This window comes from Giraffa tippelskirchi, chromosome 6 (assembly GCF_054371585.1).
Source record: "Giraffa tippelskirchi isolate mGirTip1 chromosome 6, T2T-mGirTip1v1.2.pri, whole genome shotgun sequence".
NCBI lineage: Eukaryota > Metazoa > Chordata > Mammalia > Artiodactyla > Giraffidae > Giraffa > Giraffa tippelskirchi.
The window spans coordinates 134,733,619-134,749,163 of record NC_137280.1 but is presented as its reverse complement, the minus strand read 5'-3'; the positions used below and the strand labels follow the sequence as shown (position 1 = coordinate 134,749,163).

Genomic DNA, 15,545 nt, shown 5'->3' with positions numbered 1-15,545 from the left:
ACGCGTAAATAAGACGTCGACGTGCCGCGAGGCAGCCGCGGTGCCTGATGGGATTGTGGCGGTCCTCTCGCAACTCGGAAGCTGCGGCTGCCTCCAGACGCTCTCAAGATGGCGACCTCTCTAGGTTCCAACACCTACAACAGGCAGAATTGGGAGGATGCGGTGAGTGAGCCTGCCGGAGGAGGACAGAAAGAGGCAGCGAAGTCAGGCCTCCAGCGGGCGGGCAGGGACGTGGCTGCGGTGCGGCCGAGGGAATTCCAAGAAGAAGCCAGCACCGTGGCCTAACTCGGCTACGGCAGAAGGCTGGAGGGCGGCCCTCCTGAGGGCTTGGATGGAGGGGGTTTAGCCAGGGTCTGGGACCAGCTCCCTTTCTGTCCCTACTCCCTCTACTCTTTTCGAGCGGGTCTTTACTCCCGCCGCCTCCCGGAAGTGCATACAGCGCCCCCTCCCGCGACCCGGCCAGTGCTGGACCACGGGTTCCCCCTGCTCCCCAGCCTCGCTCCTCGCCCCCTCCCCCCCGCCGCACGACTGTGGCTGAGACGGCAAGGCCTTTGGAGCTTGGCGTTCAACCAGCTTTCCCATTTTCACCAGGACTTCCCTATTCTGTGCCAGACGTGTCTTGGAGAAAACCCATATATCCGAATGGTGAGTGATTGAGTGCAAAATGGGACCTACTGTATATATTCTGTCAATTTTGTGGTACTCGTACACTGTCGGTCATGTATTTCTCTTAGCCACGAACAAGTAATGATGCTTCTTTACTAACTCGAAGCGTAGGAAGAATTTGCAAAGGACTGTCATGTTCTCTCACTTTGGAACTCGGCGACAGTCTGTGATGTAGGAGTCATAATAATAGCTAATATCCATTGAACATTTACCAAGGAATCAGGTCTATTAACCAGAGGCAAAGAGAGGTTATGTCCTTTCAATACAGCAAGTAAGGTGTGGAACTGGGATTTAAGTTCAGATATTCTGACTACAGGGACCTCAGGAAATTAGAAGGAGAACCAGGACTGAACTCAAGTGCCTTTTGGCTTCCACAGCTTATAATGTGTTTAGTGTAAGGTACTTTCTCTCGTTATAAATAAGAGTAAAATTAGAAGCAGTTTATATTTGATAATTAGGGCTGTGTTGTGATCAATCTAGGAGGTATTGATTTACTATATACAGAGGACCATCAGAGGATGAGTCTATAGTAGTTACGTCTGACTAAACTTTGGAAAATGGACTGGCCGTGGCTGCATCCTCTGTGCTTTAGGGACTGTGGAAAGCATTAGGAAATTGTTCTTGGGAGAGAACTTGGGAGCCAGAGGTGAATCTAAGAATTGTGGTTGTGGAAAGGCACATACTTACTCCGCGTTAGATCCATAAAATTCTTAAGAGGTCATAGTTTGTATGTGATTAGATTATATCCAGCCCCTTCCTTGCCCTTCCTCCTCAAAAAGGGTAGGGTCCCGTGTCCCCCACCCCCTCACCCCAGCTTTAAGATGCCAGGGATTTCCAGATACTTTTCTTGGATCCTATGTAGAGAAGGAGCAGGCATCAGCTTTTTTTCCCGTGTCTGTAACTCTTCTCTATTTTTTCTATTTCAGACCAAAGAAAAGTATGGGAAGGAATGCAAAGTAAGTGTGTTAAAGAGTAATGATTCAGTTTTATTTTCCTTTTTTCTTCGACTCCCTGAGGTTTGAAGTCCTTTATAAAAGTGAGTGTGACACATGCATTCATATATCATTTATGTACTCTTTGGCTGTTAGCTATTTAGTGTAGGGGTAAGAAAATGAGCTGTTTAATGCAAGGATTCTTAACTTGATGTCTCTGGTTGGTCTTTGAACCCCCTGGGATTACATATACCAGATGTCTGTGATTATGCCCGTGAACATTTTTAAGCTGAGGGGGGAGGTCATAGATAGAAGATTCTTAAAGAAGTATAGGACACTCCCTACTTCCCCCATAAAAGATTAAGAATTACATCGTTAATGCTGGTGACCTCTAGAGTGGGGAGGACTTTGATTTTTGAGTATGTAAACTACTGAAGGGAGAAGGAAATGGCAACCCACTCCAGTGTTCTTGCCTGGAGAATCCCAGGGATGGGGGAGCCTGATGGGGTGTCGTCTATGGGGTCGCACAGAGTCGGACACGACTGAAGCGACTTAGCAGCAGCAGCAGCAGCAAACTACTGAAGAAGAGTGTTGTAAAGGACTGAAACATCAGATCCTGTTTAGACTAGATGATTGCTAAGATCTCCGCTAAACCCTAGATTTGGGGATCCTTTCTTTGAATCCCCTGATGTTACTAAATCTCTTGGATTGATTGTCCAGATCAGGACCGTTAACACTCTGTGGCTTTATCTTGTGTTCCAGATCTGTGCCAGACCATTCACAGTGTTTCGCTGGTGCCCCGGGGTCCGCATGCGTTTCAAGAAGACTGAAGTGTGCCAGACTTGCAGTAAATTGAAGAATGTCTGTCAGACCTGCCTCTTAGACCTAGAATATGGTATGTTTGAGTTGTCCCATAGTTCTGAAAGTGTGCAGCTGCTCTGAATAACAGAGCAGTCTTCCTGTCTCCCTCTTCTCACCCTGTCTCTGGTTCTGACCTGCTTTGAAGTGTCTGTTGTGCTCTGCTTTTCCCAAGAAGAAAAGAACCGAACTAGGTTATTCTAGAGTTCTGAACAACAGTAGTGATTTTAAGAAAAGTCGGTAATTAATCAACACAACTATACTAAATACTATATTATACAGAAGGGAGGCCTTAAACCTCCCTTCTGTATACCTTTGTAGCCAAGGTAAGTTAGAGGCATTGTTGCTATGACAGGTAACTTCTTTGCCTTGGACTCCTGTCTAGATCCAGAACATTTCTTCCACAATCCCTACCAAAGCTCAGGCTAATTGTGCTTTGGGATTTTGTATCAACTGTGTTGTTAGGACCGATACACTGTATTGCTATTGTTTCAGAGTAACGGCTTTTGGGAGTGATTTTTTAGCTGCAGGTAACTTTGTTTTTCAGAAAAACATCCTTTCAGCAAGTTTCTACTATACAATAAAATGAAAAAGGAAGATCTAAGTTTATTTATGTTAAGTTCAGAAAGTTAACTCTGCTAATCAGAGTCCTGGTCACATACTGTTGAACATTATTTGTATGTTTGTTAAGGGAGTGTTCTAGTTCTGCAGTACAGTGATCCTTACATGACTATGACTATTCAGAGGATCTGCAGGACAAGCCTAAAAATAATCCACTTTTCACATTTGTTTTAAATCATGATATAGTAAAAGCCAGGTGCATTATTAATTGCAGGTCAAATCTAACTACAGTAAGAGCTTGTTCATCTAAAATACTTAAATATTCATTTCATGAAAATTTAGGAATTTGGATAATTTCTTATAATGCTCTATAGTAGTATTAGCTTGACAGTGCTAAAGATTCTGAATTAAAATAAAGCTTCTATTACCGAATAAAGTGGAGAAATGAAGAATGATGTTATATTATTCTGTTTACATACTCAATTTGGATATGGTTTAAAATGTATCGTGAGTTTTTTTTCCTTTCCTTTGTTCTAGGCCTGCCTATCCAGGTTCGTGATGCAGGATTGTCTTTTAAGGATGACATGCCAAAGTCCGACGTCAACAAAGAGTACTACACGCAGAATATGGAGAGAGAGGTGTGCTGCCACTTGCTTGATATAGTTTTATATTTGATGAAAAGAATCCTAGGGGATTGACATAGTCTGTGTAATTTACCTTCAGAATGTGTCATTCCTCTGTAGATTTCCAACTCCGATGGAACGCGGCCAGTTGGCATGTTGGGGAAAGCCACATCCACCAGTGACATGCTGCTCAAACTGGCCCGGACCACCCCCTACTACAAAAGGAATCGACCGCACATTTGCTCCTTCTGGGTGAAAGGAGAATGTAAGAGAGGAGAGGAGTGTCCATACAGGCAAGAGCTGAACTGCTTTTTCAGTTTTTGCTTTGAGATAATTAGTTATCTATGAAGGGGGAGGAGCTAGCTTAAACTGTTTATGCTTCAGAATGTTCAAGTTTATACAGCTAGTGTCATGTATCTTATATCTTAGGAGCAGAGATTGATTGAATTGTTGTTTTTACGTATAATGGAACTTTTACCTATAACCAAGCCTTGGGAGACTAAATTGCTCTGCCATAAAATATCAATGTTGACCTCAGGTTCCTACCTATGATGTCAGTCTTGGCTATCATGGTATGACTGGCTTGAATCTCAGTGTATAGTTGAAATCAGATTAAAGCCAGACTTCTAAAGGGTGAGTATGTTTGAGTCAAGACGGCCATTAGGATTAGGAGTTTTTACCTTGGAGTTGGTAAACCCCACCCCTGACAAAAAATTAGCTCTCCCTATTTCTGGGGTTGGGTCCATAGATTAATCAGACTCTTGAGTGGAATGCAAGACCTCAGATACATTAAGAACCATTGCCCTAGAGAGGGGTAACCATGTTGTGGTTACCTTTAGTATTGAAGTGAATTGTACGAGAAGCATCTCTTTCACATTTATTTATTTGTTGCTTGCTCTGGGTCTTTGTTGCTGTGTGTGAACTTTTCTCTACTTGGAGTGAGCGGGGGCTACTCTTTGTTATGGTGCATAGGCTTCTCATTGTGGTGGCTTCTCGTTGCAGAGCACAGGCTCTAGGTATTTCGGCTTCAGTAGTTGCGGCACACAGGCTCATTAATTGTGGCTCAAGGGCCCTAGAACGTGTGAGCTCCAGTAGTTGTGGTGCACCAGTTTAGTTGCTACACAGCATGTGAAGTCTTCCCCGATCGGGGATTAAACCTGTGTCCCCTGCATTGGCAGGCAGACTCCCATCCGCTGTACCACCAGAGAAGCCCCAAAAGCATTTGTTCATAAGGAAACTTCCATCCTATGGCCATTTAAGTGACTTTTAGGAGGCTAGCATGGCCTTGTGTAATACAGTAAGTTCCTTGATATTAGTTCTGTTTTAATAAGTATGTTTTGGTATGGCCATGGTATCTGGTTCAAAAAACATTTCAGGGGTCTTTATACAGCTGCTGTTGTTTGGTAGCTATAAAATTTTTTCCATTATTTCACCTTTATGCATTGTTCTTTCTTGAACCATAGACATGAAAAACCAACAGATCCGGATGACCCCCTTGCTGATCAGAACATTAAAGACCGATATTATGGAATCAATGACCCTGTGGCAGATAAACTCTTGAAGCGGGCTTCAACAATGCCACGTCTGGACCCACCAGAGGACAAGACTATCACCACACTGTATGTTGGTGGTCTGGGCGATACCATTACTGAGACCGATCTAAGGTTTGTGAATATAATTTTATGAGTTATCTTTACTTTCACCTCTCCTGGAATATTATTTTTTGGCAAAAACTTGAGAAAACATGATAATTCTGTACCAAGTACATTTTTTTTAGTTGCTGTATAGTTAGTATCATGCTGACTGGAATTTTTATAAAGTTCTTTATGATGACAGATAATAGTCTTCAATAGTGCTTATTCCATGCTTGCTTAGGATAATAATTACATGAGATTCTATTTGACCTAATAACCATTAGAATTTCTAAAGATGGCACACAACCAGGAATGATTAATTACATAGGAGAAAGAGAGATTTGCAGTTATAAAAAAACAAATAGATGGTTTAACTTGATTTTTTTTTAAGAGATTGGTATTTGGTAATTTTGTGTTATTCTTGTATTTTGCTTGGCTAGATAAGACATCTGGGCAGATAATGGTGGAAATTACTTCTTGCAAAGCGCATGGAGAAGAAACTCTTATGGGTGTAGAATCTGCCCTTGTTAGCCTATCTACATTAAACCTAAGTGAACTAGACAGTCCCCCAGGGATGGCAGACTTTCTTCCACCTCCTCTTGCTCTTCTTTTTTGCAACCTTAAAACATTTTTTACTTTAAACATTCTTGGCTTATCAGCCCTGGGCACAATACTTTGCTAACCTCTTATCTAGGATTTAACATCCTTAGGGAACCTACTGGAGCCTCCTTTCTCCATAGGAAAAGCCCTGAGATGTTTGATAGCCTTTATTTACTCATTGTTTTTCTTTCCCTTCCTCAGTACACAGTGCCCACAGTAGGGGCGACCACAGTAGGCATAGGGGAGACCACCTACAGGTAATTAGGCAGATCACCGTGGGGCCACTTGCCTCTTGGTGAATCAGTGAGAGATTTAATAATCCATATTCAACCTCCTGGGAATGTCTGTGTTGTCAGCTCTTGTTTTTCTCTACCTGTATCCCTTCAGGAATCACTTCTACCAGTTTGGAGAGATCCGGACCATAACTGTTGTGCAAAGACAGCAGTGTGCTTTCATCCAGTTTGCCACAAGGCAGGCTGCAGAAGTGGCTGCTGAGAAGTCCTTTAATAAGTTGATTGTCAATGGCCGCAGGCTCAACGTGAAATGGGGAAGGTGAGTGTGAGACTATATTAAAATAGCATTGGGACTTCCCTGGCTGGCCAGTGGTTAAGACTCTGTGCTTCCACTGCAGGTGGTATGGGTTCGATCCCTGGTCAGGGAACTAAGATCCCATATGCTGCGTGGCACAGCAAAAAAAAAAAAAGCATTATTGAGATTTTCAAGAAACCTTTTCATTATCTGGGGACTAGAAAGCGTTTGGTGAACAGCCTTAAATCAATAGGACATTTAGAAAGAATTTTTCATTATGTCTGACGCTCATTCCTGTGGCTATCAGGAAGATGCTACTTTGGACATTTATTCAGGGTTTTGGTGTAGTAATCTGATGCTTTGAAGGTTCTTGTGTTCTGTGATCAGATATTATAGGCCAAGGATAATACTAGGGCATGAGAGTTTACACATGAATTAAATAGACCTGGATTCTGTCCTTAAAGGCCATTTGTTTAGTGAAGAAGAACAGCTAATTTAAGCCTGAAAGTGGTTATTGCATAAGAGAGAGAGAGGTAAAATGCCCTGAACGTTCAAAAGTGGAACAAGTTTCTGGCTTGAAACCAGGGAGACCTCTCAGAGCAGCAGCAGGCCTCATGGAGTGCTTCCTGAACACTGGGCTCAACACAGTGTTGTTGCCGCCTGCATCCCCTAAAGCGATTCAAGCAAATTTTGAAACCAAGTCTTTCTGTCTTCAAAACCTTTGCTCCTGTCTGCTGTGCACTGTGGCATTTATGAGGAAAAAGTGTGTGATGAAGAGGAGGCAGGAGTGAAGAAGCTCTGTTTGACTAGGAAAGGTGAGAAACAGAGGTGTGAGAGAAGGTGGAACCAAGTGCTGATAGCGTGAATGTCTGTGTCTCCCAGGTCTCAGGCAGCCAGAGGGAAAGAAAAGGAGAAGGACGGAACCACAGACTCTGGAATCAAGCTTGAGCCCGTTCCAGGGCTCCCAGGAGGTGAGTGCAAATTCTGCCTACCCAGTAGCTTGCTAACTTCAGATGCTCAGACTGCCCTGACCTTCCTCAAATGTTAGAGGAGACCCGCCTCTGGCTCCCAGCAGCTGTGTTCTCCCAGCAGGACCCCTCAGGATTTCAGGGTAGTGGAAACACTTGCACAGTGGTCTTCTGCTCTAACTAGCTGTCTTCTCTTCTCTAGCTCTTCCTCCTCCTCCTGCTGCAGAAGAAGAAGCCTCTGCCAACTACTTCAACCTACCCCCCAGTGGTCCTCCAGCCGTGGTGAACATTGCCCTGCCACCCCCACCTGGTATTGCCCCGCCCCCACCCCCAGGTAACTTTTTCTTAGGAAGTAGGGAAATGGGTTAGACTTAACTCAGGGAAATCCTCCTGAAGTCTGTCCAGAACCTGTACCATCATGTCTAACATATCTAAGCCTTTGGGTCTGCTCCATAGAAGTCTGCAAGTAAACCTGATTGTTGTCATTCTGGGTATTTTCATCTTTTACTGGCTTGCTAAGAAGGAAGTCACCAGTTTCTAAAGATCTAAGTATATGTATCATCAGAGTAGAAGTTACTGTGATTACAATGATCTATCATCAGTTTGGGACTTCCTAGGTAGCACTAGTGGTAAAGAACCCGCCTGCCTGTGCTGCTGCTGCTGCTGCTGCTAAGTCGCTTCAGTCGTGTCCGACTCTGTGCGACCCCATAGACGGCAGCCCACCAGGCTCCGCCGTCCCTGGGATTCTCCAGGCAAGAATACTGGAGTGGGTTGCCATTTCCTTCTCCAGTGCATGAAAGGGCCTGCCAGTGCAGGTAGACATAAAGAGGATCCTTGGGTGGGGAATATCCCCTGGAGGAGGAAATGGCAACCCACTCCAGTATTGTTGCCTGGGAAATCCCATGGACGGAGGAGGCTGGCAGGGTACAGTCCATAGGGTAACAAAGAGTTGGACAAACTTAATTTTAAACTTAAACTTAAGTTGTAAAGCAACTTAACATCATCAGTTTGTTCCCTGTTCTAAATCCTAACTGATGCCCTGGAGCATCATTGCTTAAAGTATAGGCTGTGGGTGTCATCTGCTTGCAGCAAGATAAGGAGTTTGCACCAATATGTAAATTCATTAAAGAAGTCTTTTTTTTTTCTTAATCTTTTTATTTATTTATTTGGCTGCACCAGGTCTTAGTTGCCACATACAGAATCTTAGGTTTTTGTTGCAGTAGGAGGGATCTTTACTTGTGGCTTGCAGGATCTTTAGTTTTGGCATGGAATTCATTTGTGGCATGCAGGATCTAGTTCCCTGACCAAGGATGGAACCTGGGCCCCCTGCATTGGAAGCGTGGAGTCTTAGCCACTAAACCACCAGGGAAGCTCCTAAGGAAGTCGTGTTAGCAAAAAAATTGTTAGATGAACTAAACGGTGTGCTTAATTATATAATGAAGTTACAGTTTGGTTCTAGCTCTTTATCTTGTTCATGATGAGTAATGAACAGTTCAGGGATCAGCACTTTGTATAGCACTGTCAGTGCCAGCGTGAACTGTGTAAGTAGATCACAAGTAAGTGGTTCGCCTGGGCAGAGTTCCCATACTCGCTGGAGTAAGTCCTTCCCATACTCGCTGGAGTAAGTCCTGGTTTCTAAACAGCCTTCATTCTAGTGTAAAGCATTGAGATTAATGATGACAGGGTTTTCCTGTCAGCCTGATTTCTCCCTCACCTCCCAAATTCTGATCAAATCCTATCTGATAGGATTGGCATGTTTGAGAGATAGCAAAGGCTCAGGTGACATACTAGCAATACCTTGAGACTTATGGAGTTGTTTTTAGCCATCCTGAGAGGCAAGGTTTCTAAAACCAAAGAAGTCATGCAGGTAGACATTCCTAAGCAAGTCTTGTGAACCAGCATTTTCTGAAGCACCATGTCAGTTTGATTTATGTGTAGCTGGTTTGGACCTTAGAAAGATTCATGTTTGAAAGGTTGTCAAGAGAATTGCAAACCTAACAGATTTGTTCTCTCCCATCTGTAGGTTTTGGGCCACACATGTTCCACCCCATGGGACCACCCCCTCCTTTCATGAGGGCTCCAGGACCAATCCACTATCCTTCTCAGGACCCTCAGAGGATGGGAGCACATGCCGGGAAACACAGCAGCCCCTAGCACTCATCACTGCTCTGGGGCTCTACGGAAGAGAGGGCGCTTAAAAATCCTAGTAAATGAATCCCGGAATAAATATATTTTTCCTTCCTTTGTAGTTTCCATGGTAGTGGAATGTATTCAGATGTGGGCAGTTGGAGAATGACAGCCATGATTTCCTCTATGTGTTCTCAAAGGATTGATGGACCTGAAATAAGCTGCCATTAACACATCTGGTTACTGCTATAACGTTACTAATAAAACTTGATGCCTCTTCCCCTCATCTGTATGGGGAACAAGCAACTGGGTGAATTGGAATGTCCAACGGAATTACCATCCCAACCATATGTTCATTTTGTATCTTCTTGTAGGGGGTGGGGGGGTGGGAAATGACCTGCAGTAAGAAAAACAATTTTTGACCATTTTTATGTCCATTGGATATTTTCCTTTTTATCATCTAAAAAAAAGATTACTAGTACTAATCATTGTAGTGGCATGAGTGTGACTTAATGCTTCTAAAGTCACACTCTTGAAAGACAAGTAGAAACAGCACCCAGCACAACCCAGATCTTATCTCTCCTTTCCTGATTTATTACTAAAGGAATCTGGCTGATAGTTTTACTTCTTTACGCTACCAAAAAAGACAAGAATTACTTTTCATTCCTGTCAATCAGATGGAGACACAGATTTCATGGAGCTGTGTATCACTGAAGAAACCTGGTATTTGAGATGAAATTATTTTAATGAACTTCCTGTAAAACACTTTAACAAACCGTGAAAGGAAAAGAATTAAGAGTGTGTTTGAACGGGACTGTGGCCTACGGCTGGAATGTCGATCTTCAGCATTCACCTTTGTGTGACTTCAGCGTCTCATTTTAATTCCCTGCTCTGGGCAGGGGATTCTGTTTGGTCTTAGAATATTTGGAAATAATTGAATTGTAGATGGCAAAAAAAAAAAAAAATTGATGTTGTGTTGTATTTTTGTTTTGAAAAATTAAAACGGGTCAATTTTCCAAATGTTGTCATAGGTTTATTTCTGTTTTCTTTATCCTTGGTAGCTGAACTTGAGGTCAGTGGGAGTTAGAAACAAGTTATATATAAAGATATGTTTTTGCTTTAGATATGTTTTTGTTTTGATTCTGATCTTTATCTATTCTAAAAGACCCAAGCCCTTTTAGTACTTATGTCAAAGGTTACTTGTGGGGTTGAAATAAGATAATACACAGAAGGCACTCAACACAGAGCCTGCCATGTGGTTGTGGATACATGGTAGCTTTAAAATGTCATCTTAGTATTATAGAAGTCATTTTAAAAGGAATCAGGAAAAACTGATCTACAAGCCCATTTTTCTAGAAGCCAATTCCCATGTTACTTTTATCTCATAAGTACCTACTCATAGAATGAATATAGCTCTTTTTATCCTGTTTTAGCTCCTTGAGAATTTTTGTTGTTTTCCTCTAGAGAACTTTATCTTGCCTTTTTTTTTAAGATTTAAAATTAATCTAGAAGCACTTAGACGATTTAATTCTAGTAGTATCAGATGTGAAGCAATGTAGGGATACTTCCAAATATTCTGACACCCTTCAGGTAGGGGTTTTTGTGATGTGGAGGGAGTGTTACTTTTGAGCATGTGAGAGATTTTTAGCCAGTCTGGTAATGTGAAGCAGTGTTTTCTATCTCCAAATTCAACTATATCTGTGTATGTATATATACATATGTAATCTTGACTATCCAATTGTGTATTCCTGCCTTTTTGAGAACATTCTAAATGTTTGTTTACTAGCTGGCTGTGGATATGTGTTTTTTAAAAAGTATAAGCAAACAAAGTATAGAATAAGTACTTGATTAGCCTTAAGTAAATCAGAATTATGAGCAATTAGATTTTGGCAAAAACTCAGAGGTGCTTACCAAACTCCATTTCTTTTTCCTCTAGGGCACATAGCCAGGGGTTCACTTGGCGAAAAGTAAACTGCCATTCCCAGGCCTCGGCTGTAGAAACATCTCACCCACTCAGAGCTATGAATTCTTTCCCATCTGCTGGCTGAATGCACAGGAGAATGGTCTCTGGAAGATGGCAATCACACAATGGAAGGAGGCTGGGTTCCTCTATCACTGCTAAAAGGAGAGCATTATGATAAGAGAAATTTTTGTTACAGTAAGCCATTGAGTCCTGAGGATCTATCTGTAACAGCAGCTAGTGTTACTCTCATAAAAGATGTCAGATCTGATCACAAAAAAATAAAGAAGAAACTCATTTTTTATTTACACTGAGTAATGGGGATTTTTACTTTTTTTTAAATTGAAGCATAGTTGATTTACAGTGTGTTAATTTCAATATTATTTTCCATTATGGTTTATCCCGGGGTGTTGAATGTATTTCCCTGTGCTTTACAGTAGGACCTTGTTGTTTATCCAATCTGTATGTGATAGTGTGTGTCCACCAATCCCAAACTCTCAGTCTATCCCTCTCCCTCCATTTGGTAACCACAAGTCTGTTCTTTATGTCTGTGAGTCTGTTTCGTAGATAGGTTGATTTGTGCCGTATTTTAGATTCCACATATAAGTGACATCATATGATATTTGTCTTTCTGACTTACTTCACTTGGTATAATAACCTCTAGTTGCATTCATGTTGCTACAAATGGCATCGTTTCATTCTTTTTTGTGGGTGAGTAGTAGTCCATTGTATATATGTACATCTTCTTTATCCATTTATCTGTTGATGGACATTTAGATTTTTTCCATGTCTTGGCTGCTATGAACATTGAGGTGCATGTGTATCTTTGAATTACAGTTTTGTTCAGATATGTGCCCAGGAGTGGGATTGCTGGATCATATGGTAATTCTAGTTTTCTGAGGAACCTCCATACTGTTTTCAATAGTGGCTGCACCAACTTACATGCCCACTGACAGTATAAGAGAGTTCCCTTTTCTCCTCACCCTCCCCATTTGTTATTTGTAGACTTTTTAATGATGGCCATTCTGAGTGATGTGAGGTGGTACCCCATGGTAGTTTTGATTTGCATTTCTCTAATAATTAGTGATATTGAGCATCTTTTTATGTTCCTATTGGCCATCTGTATGTCTTCTTTGGAGAAATGTCTATTTAGGTCTTCTACCCATTTTTCAATTGAATTTGTTTATGTTGTCGAGTTGTATGGGCTCAACATTGTTTTGGAAATTAAGCCCATATCGGTCCCATCATTTGCAAATATTTTCCCCCATTTTGTAGGTTGTCTTTTCATTTTGTTTGTTTTTATAGTTTCCTTTGCTATGCAAAAGCTTGTAAGTTTGATTTGGTCCCATTTGGTTATTTCTGTTACCTTGGGAGACTGACATTGGTATGATTTATGTCAAAATGTTTTGCCAATGATCTCTTCTAGAAGTTTTTGGTGTCTTTTCTTATATTTAAGTTATTAAGCCATTTTGAGTTTATATTTGTGCATTGTGTGAGAATGTATTCTAACTGCATTGATTTACATTCAACTGTCCAATTTTCCCAGCACCACTTGTTGAAGAGACGTTTTTCCCATTTTATATCTTGCCTCCTTTGTTGAAGGTTAATTGTTCATAGGTGTATGGGTTTATTTCTGGGCTCTCTATTCTGTCCTGTTGATCTGTGGTCTGTTTTTGTACCAATACCACAGTTTTGATTACTGCAGCTTTGTAGTATTGTCTGAATTCTGGGAGGGTTATACCTCCTGCTTTGTTCTTTTTCCTCAGGATTGCCTAGACAATTCTGAGTCTTTTAGGTTTCCATATAAATTTTAGGATTATTTGTTCTAGTTCTGTGAAAAATGGCATGGGTAATTTGATACAGATCACATCACTGTAGATTGTTTTGGGTAGTATGGCCATTTCAACAATATTCTTCTAATCCAGGAGCATGCGATATCTTTCTGTTTATTTGAATCTTCTTTAATGTCTTTTATTAACATTTTATTTGTTGTTGTTGTTCAGTCACTAAGTCGTGTCCCACTCTTTGTGACCACACAGACCGCAGCATGCAAGGCTCCCCTGTCCTTCACTATCTCACAGAATTTGCCCAAATTCATGTCCACTGAGTTAGTGATCCTATCTAACCGTCTCATCCTCTGCAGCCCCCTTTTCCTTTTGCCTTCAATCTTTCCCAGCTTCAGGGTCTTTTCCACTGAGTTGGCTTTTTGCATCAGGTGGCCAAAGTTTTGGAGCTTTGGCATCAGTCCTTTCAATGAATATTCAGGGTTGATTTCCTTAGGATTGACTGGTTTGATCTCCTTGCTGACCACAGGACTCTCAAGAGTCTTCTTCCAATTCAAAAGCAAGTCCTCAGCATATAACTCTTTCACCTCCTTGGTCAGATTAATTCCTAAGTATTTTATTTGGTGCGATTTTAAAGGGTATTCTTTTTATATTCCCTTTCTGCTATTTCATTGTTAGTGTAAAGAAATGCAACTGATTTCTGTATGTTAATCTTGTATCCTGCCACCTTGCTATAGCCATGTCACACGAACGCATCAAATCTCATCTGATCTTGGAAGCTAAGCAGGGTAAGACCTGGTTAGTACTTGGGTGAGAGTAATGGTGATTTAAACAGATTCTGGAGCCAGATTACCTGAGTTCAAATCCTCACTTCAGCACTCCCAGCTTGCACACTACTTAACCTCTGTCTAGTTGTCATAATGCCTTATGTCCTAACCATTCTCACTGCCTGTAGTATTTTGTTGAGCTCCTCCCCTCTTGGAGAAGGCTCAGAAGGTATAGCCTCATGACAGCTGGACAAAGGCAGTAATGGTCCATGGGGCAAAGAGTGAATGTTGGAAAGCCAAATCAAAGGTACATGGGGACCTGAAGTAAATGGAGGTGAAATCACAGGAGTCTAGGGTGACCCTTCTTCCCTCACCACTAACCCGTCAAGTGTATGGTTTAGCCAACTGAGTGGAAAGATGCCTTCTCCCGAATAGAGAATGCAGTGGCAATTTCTCAGTCTTTCCTTGTTTTTCATGATCTTGATAGATTTAAAGAGGACTAACTGGTCAGGTATTTTGTAGACTGTCTCTCAGTTTGTGTTTGTTTAGACTGGGCTTATGAATTTGGGGGAAATATCACAAGGTGGGGGTGCCCTTCTCATCTGTTTACATCAGGAAATTGAATGTCACTGATGATGTTAACCTTGATCACTTGGTTAAAGTGGTGTCTTTGTAAAGTTACTATTTTTCCTTCCTATGCCCTATTCTTTGGAAGCACGTCAGTAAGTCCAGTCTGTAATGGGTAAGAGGAGAAATAAGCTCCACCTCCCGGAAGGGGTGGTACCTGCATGTATTATTTATATGTATTATTTGTAAGTCTTTTGTAGGGAAGGAAGATCTGTCCCTTTCCCCTCATGTATTTGTTTATTCAGTAACTTAATTATATCACTGAATTCATGAATATTTACTTTATTCTTTGAGTTATAATCTCCTATGGGTTGTCTTCACTCTCTTGACTGTTTTTTGATGCACAAAAGTTTTAATTTTGTGTATTCACTTTTAAAAGTGTTTCATAGGTAGTTGAAATATAATGATTATTGTCTAATTTGGTGAGGCAGAATTCTACACTTTCATTTTATTGTTCAAAATCTTTATATCCATATCAATTATTTGTCTGCTAAGCAGTCAACAATTGAAAGGAATGTGTTAAATCTTCCACTGTGATTATGGGTTTAGCGTTATATAAGGGTATTTATCACAATAATCCTTTTTTTTTTTTTTTTGCCAGAAAGTCTCCTTTGTCTGATATTAATATGGCTAGAGCACATTTCTTTGGGATAATATTTAACTGGCTTATCCTTTTCCATTTATTTTACTTTTGTGTCATATTTTCAGGAGTGCTGCTTTGTGAACAGCATAGAGCTAGAATTACTTTTTATCCAATTTGTGAGTTTCTGTCTTTAAATTGGTGAGTCTTATCCATGTGCATTTATTGTGATAACTGATATATTTAAATGTATTTATACCACTTTATGTGCTTTTGTTTTTTTTTTAACTCTTCCTGCTGTCCAGTACTCTTGCCTGGAAAATCCCATGG

General features: G+C 41.2%; 1 protein-coding gene across 2 annotated transcripts; it reads left to right on the top strand.

The window, feature by feature from the left end:
• The first annotated feature begins 95 nt into the window (after positions 1-95).
• Positions 96-11,768, top strand: RBM22 (RNA binding motif protein 22). 2 transcript variants are annotated; one of them, XR_014055537.1, is made up of 12 exons: positions 96-162; positions 592-645; positions 1,593-1,622; positions 2,361-2,493; positions 3,555-3,655; positions 3,761-3,933; positions 5,104-5,304; positions 6,262-6,426; positions 7,285-7,373; positions 7,573-7,704; positions 9,394-9,576; positions 11,434-11,768. XR_014055537.1 is itself a non-coding variant. In XM_081495870.1 (11 exons), the coding sequence occupies exons 1-11, from the start codon at positions 109-111 to the stop codon at positions 9,522-9,524; spliced, it is 1,263 nt and encodes a 420-aa protein (XP_081351996.1). In that variant the 5' UTR covers positions 96-108; the 3' UTR covers positions 9,525-10,517. The 2 variants fall into 2 exon arrangements, 1 of the variants encoding a protein (XP_081351996.1); XM_081495870.1 differs by lacking the exon at positions 11,434-11,768 and having other exon boundaries at positions 9,394-10,517.
• Positions 11,769-15,545: the final 3,777 nt, after the last annotated feature.

Coding starts and splice junctions, on each gene's coding strand:
- RBM22 (XM_081495870.1), top strand. CDS start 109: ATGGCGACCTCTCTAGGTTCCAACACCTACAACAGGCAGAATTGGGAG. Junction 2,494..3,554: donor CCTCTTAGACCTAGAATATG/GTATGTTTGAGT, acceptor CCTTTGTTCTAG/GCCTGCCTATCCAGGTTCGT. Junction 6,427..7,284: donor CTCAACGTGAAATGGGGAAG/GTGAGTGTGAGA, acceptor TGTGTCTCCCAG/GTCTCAGGCAGCCAGAGGGA.